The sequence below is a fragment of the Capra hircus genome, chromosome 3 (genome assembly GCF_001704415.2).
Source record: "Capra hircus breed San Clemente chromosome 3, ASM170441v1, whole genome shotgun sequence".
Classification (NCBI taxonomy): Eukaryota; Metazoa; Chordata; class Mammalia; order Artiodactyla; family Bovidae; genus Capra; species Capra hircus.
The window spans coordinates 27,359,363-27,364,695 of NC_030810.1; the positions used below are offsets into that span (position 1 = coordinate 27,359,363).

The 5,333-nt window shown below is 36.3% G+C and overlaps 1 protein-coding gene across 1 annotated transcript in view; it reads left to right on the forward strand.

Moving 5' to 3' along the window:
- LOC102183200 (protein zyg-11 homolog A) overlaps window positions 1-3,601 on the forward strand; it is a 69,386-nt gene extending 65,785 nt beyond the window's left edge. The window contains exon 17 of the mRNA XM_018046497.1: window positions 3,084-3,601. Within this exon, the coding sequence (XP_017901986.1) occupies window positions 3,084-3,247 (164 nt within the window). The 3' untranslated portion in view covers window positions 3,248-3,601. The remainder of the gene's footprint in view (window positions 1-3,083) is intronic.

A 5,333-nucleotide genomic window follows, 5' to 3' on the forward strand; every position in this document is an offset into this window, starting at 1 on the left:
ACTGAAGAGCTTATATTAGTATAAAAAATGCTACAGAATTATAATTTATTTGGGGATGGATGGTAAGCAGTATAGAAAGTGAAAGTGTGCTCCCGCTCCTATTCCCCACAGGCAAGCGCTGTTCATTAGCTAACGATAACTATCCTTCCAGGTAGTTTTCTGTATATATGCTATAGTTATCATATACTATATGTGCATATGTTTTTAGAGAAAATGGGCTCATTCTGTGCATGGTATCATATACCTTTCTCTTTTTCACTGAATATTTTATCATGATACTATCTTTCCTATAAGTAATACATAGATTTGCCTTTTTGTAGTGGTTTGTGGGAGACTGAGGGGCCAGATGTCAGGAGTTGTTTCTCAGGCAAATTAAATGTTTTTCCACATTTGCTGCTTTAAATTCCTCTTGGGAATTCTTGGCTTTTTTTCTTTGCTAAGGATTATTACTAAAATTTTTGCTTGTATTATAAAAGAATTAGACTTTAATTCTGTATAAAAGAATTAAAGAATTTGTATTATAAAAGAATTATAGACTTTAATTCTGTATAAAAGAATTAAAGAATTTGTATTATAAAAGAATTATAGACTTTAATTCTGTATAAAAGAATTAAAGAGTTTGTATTATAAAAGAATTATAGACTTTAATTCTGTATAAAAGAATTAAAGAATTTGTATTATAAAAAGGATTATAGACTATAATTTTATGCTGAAAAATCTTAAAGGTACAAATTTTAGAATTAATGAAATGTTTAACTATCAAAAGCATAAACTATCTTAAAATAGCTTTAAGAAGTATTAGGGCCTATGTGCAAAGAACTCTAGGAAATAATTTATAGACTGAAATAATTATGGACATATTATACTCCTCATTTCTTTTCTATTTCACATATATAATACAGTTCAAGTGAATGAATACAGTAAGTGATGAGGAATCTGAAGATTATTCTAAAGCTAAAGTGGCAGAATAATTAGGAAAGAACTGATAGAGAAAAATGGTTTTTAGGAGCTTGCCCTAACACTTCTCTTTATTTTTGGCTACACCCACAGCATGTGAGATCTTAATTTCGCCAGGAGGTATTGAGCCTGGGCTCCTACAGTGGGATCTTGGAGTCCTAACCAGTGGACCACCAGGGGAAACACACACACACACACACTGTATATATTTAGGAAAGATGCATATGTCTGGTGATTAAGAGAACAGACCCCAGAACCAGACTATTTGAACTTTACTCCCTGTTTCTCCATTTACTAATGGTGGGAGCTTGGGCAAGTTACTTAACTTTTCTGTGCCCCAGTTTCCTCATCTGTAAATGGGGGTCCAAGTAGCTGTTTTATAGGACTGTTATGAGAATTAAATGAGTTAACATTTGCAAAGCATTTAAACATTGCTTGGCTTATAGTATTAGCATTTGCACATAGCATAGTATTAGTACAAGCATAGTACACTTAGCGAATATAATCTGCAGAGCTGAGTCAAAATGTTATGAATGTTTATAATTTTGGTGGGTATTGCTAAACTGCCTTCCAAAGAGTTGATTACCAGTTTGCATTCCCATCAGCGACATATGAGAGCTTGCAGTTTCCTTTTATTGTTGCAAAAAACTTTTAGTTGAATCTTTGATCTTTGCCAATCTAAGGTGAAAGTGATTCTAACTTGACATTTTAAGTAACTGTCTTTTCTTACATTTGGATTGTCCGTTGGTTTCTTTTGCTTACTTTTTGTTTACTGTTTTTTTTTAATCTTTTTCTTTTTAATTTGAAGGAACTGTTGCAAATATTTTTTTCCAGTTTATTGTCTTGATTTTATTCATTGTTTTTGCTAGTCATTATTTTGTTCCATGGCCTCTGGACTTCAGATCATGGTTACACCTTACAAAATTGATGAACATTTTCAGAAATTTTCTTTTAAAATATTACCCTCCAGCTATTCTCTCTATTCCTTTCTTATAACATTTATCAGAAATATCTTATACCTTCTCTCAATCAGTCCTACATATCTTGTATCCATTAAAAAAAAAAGTATCCATGTCTTTGTTTCTTTTTACTGCATTCTTGGTTGTCTTAGTTGTGTGTTTTTTTCTTTTTAAGATTTTTATTGATGTGGATGGACCATTTTAAACTCTTTATTGAATTTGTTATTTGCTTCTGTGTGTGTGTGTGTGTATGTGTGTTTAATGTTTTGTTTTTTTGGCCATGAGGCATATGAGATCTTAGCTCCCAACTGGGGATCAAACCCATGTCCCCTGCATTGGAAGGCAAAGTCTTAACCACTAGTCACCAGGGAAGTCCTTTAGATGTGTTTTGGATCGTGGTTTCTGTGTTTAATTGACTATTTCACTGATTAAGAGAATCCTTTTCACACTGAGTTGTGGGCATGTCTCTTTAGTACAGTTTTGTATTTGCTTCTGTTAAGTGTTCTGGAGGTTTTCCTGGGATCGGTCTAATCCTTATATTAATTTCTCAGCTCAAGGATTCCAAGAACATTTAGGCTAGTATAAATTCAACCCCTGTACCAACTTGGGACTCAGGAAAGACTTCTCCCCAGAACCCAGGCCAAGATAGAGATGTTTCATTGTCTTATCCCATGTCTTGTTTGGCCTGTTGAGGGGCCAAATGTGTGTGTTATTTCTGCTTCTGACTTCCTAAAGTTAAAATCGAAATTCCTAGATTACTGAAACTGACAGTCCCTTTCTACTCCAGAAAAGTTACAGGTGAGGTTACATGAGCTTTAAGTGCTTTTTTTTTTGCTCTTTGTGTCTGACTCCTTGACAGTTCCTTTACTTTGTACACTCAACCATGAATTAAAAATTTTTCAATTATATTTTATCCAGCCTCTGGTATTTTTAGTTTGTCTAGCTCAGCATACTGCCTGAACATGAAATTTTTATTATATTTGTAATAAAAGAAGTTCTTATCCTTTTAGCTAGAGTTGTCTGGAAATAGACTTAATAAAATAATCATCCATTATCAAATTGCATAAGCCAAGCATTATTGGCATCTTTAAAATGATGAATGTGGTAATTGGGAATATTTAAACCACCAACTTGAACATCAGGTTTCTTTGCTTGATTTTCTTTCAGCCAGCAAATACTGCAAGATGTTAGTTGAAGAAGAAGGATTGCAGCTTTTGTGTGACATCCGGGAGCACAGTGAGGCAGACCCCCAAGCACAGCAGATTGCAGCCTCCATTGTAGATGACTTCAAAATGCATTTTATGAATTACCAGAGACCCTCTCTCTGTTGAAGGCCCTTCTTAACCTCAGGGCCTCAGAGGTTCTGTGTCTTCAGTATCAGGCCTTCTGCTGTATCAGCAATCAAATGTTGGACTGAAACAAGTTGTTGTTGGAGTTCGTGAGCTGACCGCCTTGTTGGCCTTTTGGGGGATGATTTTCTGTAAGTTATAAGAAGTTTGGATTTGTGTGATAGCCATAATCTCAAATCAAGTTGGAATCATTCTTGGAATACCTTTTCAGTAGTTTTGAAAAATCAAGCCCTGGACTTTGTGGGAAGTCCTGTAAGCTTTTGTTAGAATAGTTAATTTTCTCTAGCCCTGACCAATTTCTTAACTGAGTATTTGTCAGAGGAAAGAAAAAAAGAAATACCTATGGGGGACCTCTGTATTTATGGTAAATTTCATGGTTGAAAGAATCTCCTGAATTGTTATTCCTGGCTATATGAGGCCTTTGGAAAAGAAATACATGAAAGAGTTCTAGGAAACACGTGTGTTTAAATGTATTGTTTGGAAGGCAGAACCTCTTTTGGAGGGAAGGGAAAAGTTTTTTTTTGATACATACCAAATTACCTTCCACTTGTTGAGTGGAGGAAAGAGAAATACATTTTTATGATTTTTGGATAGTCTACCTTTGACCTTTTTTCCTCCAACTTTATACATTAGACTGAATGAGCATAATAACATTGTGGGTAATTGGTGCTGGTGGGGCCTGGTCACAGGACTGAGAAGTGTTCAGATGAAAGATTATATAGTGAGTATAAATCTCAATCCCTCAGATTTTTAATTTGAGTGGGACTGTGACCAAAACAGAGGAAGGACTGCACCAAAGATTTAAGGAGGTGCTCTTACCTAACTTGGATGAGAAAAATAACGAGCTTTTCTGAGAACCAACCTCAACCCCAGTATAAGCTATGAGAGGCTTTTGTTTGTGTCCTCTGCAAACATGCTCTATGGAATAAAGTCCTTCCTCACCTTATTATTGGCAATCAATGAAACATGTTATGCCATTCATCTAAATTTTTCAAAGAAACAAAATTATTTTTAATTGGTAGCTTATTTTAGGACTAGATTTTTATACTGTAAGCTGGCCAGATTCTTAACTGGAATGCCCCATATCATCTTTTGAAATCAAATGAGGTTTATTCTTATTCTAAATTGTTTTTTCAAACTATTGCTCACTGGTGTCCCACTGGATAAGGGGAATTTGTGACCTGCTTCCTTCAATAGCCCTGAAACTCCACAGATTTTCTCATTCACTCCTCTGTATGATTCTAAAAGTATGTCTTAGTTTCCTGACCTGGGTTCCATATGTCAGAACATGCTGTTACCAGATAGTAGTTTGGGCTGATGCGAGGAGGATGAGTGGGAAATAGTGCCTGTTGAGGTCCAGTTCAGCACTGGGCACCTCTGTATGTTTTCTCTGATTTTCAACAGTCCTCTGGGATAGTTTTATTCTCCCCACTTAACAGATAAGAAGAAGGAAGTACAGCAAGATGGTTACTTTCCTAAGTAGACAAATACTGCTCATGTGGTTGGTGCTGACTCCTAAGACTTGGGTTCTTGTCTTACTTGTCCTTCCAGGAAATGAGTACAGCTTTGAGGCACATTTGTTTTTGAAAGCAAGTCAACAGCGTTACTGGTCTGTGTCCATGCCCATGCCCATGGTTCAGTAACTCCTGAGCCTGCCCAGGCACAGGCTTAGGAAGCTCAGATCAGTTAAAGAATGACCACATGACTGTCTCTTGCCCTGCCCTGGTATAGGAGGAGGGCTGCTGAGGCTAGTGTGCACATGTGTATATCAGCCCCCCTTTATTTCAAAGTGCCATCATCTTGCTCACTTTTTTGCTTGTGCTATTCCCCTCAGTTTTCCTCTTGGCCTCCATCGCCTGTTCGATTCTTCAGCCTTCAACTGCAGTATTACCTGTCCATTTCTTAATCTTCCATGTTGTCCACCTGAGTTAATCGTTCCCTTCTCAGGGCTCCTGAAAGTTACTAAATGCACCAGCAAAGATTTGCCTGCCACCCTACAGTTTACAAAAGGTTTTCACAGCAGTGATTTCATCTGGTTCTTAAAAGAACACTGTACATTAATCATAAC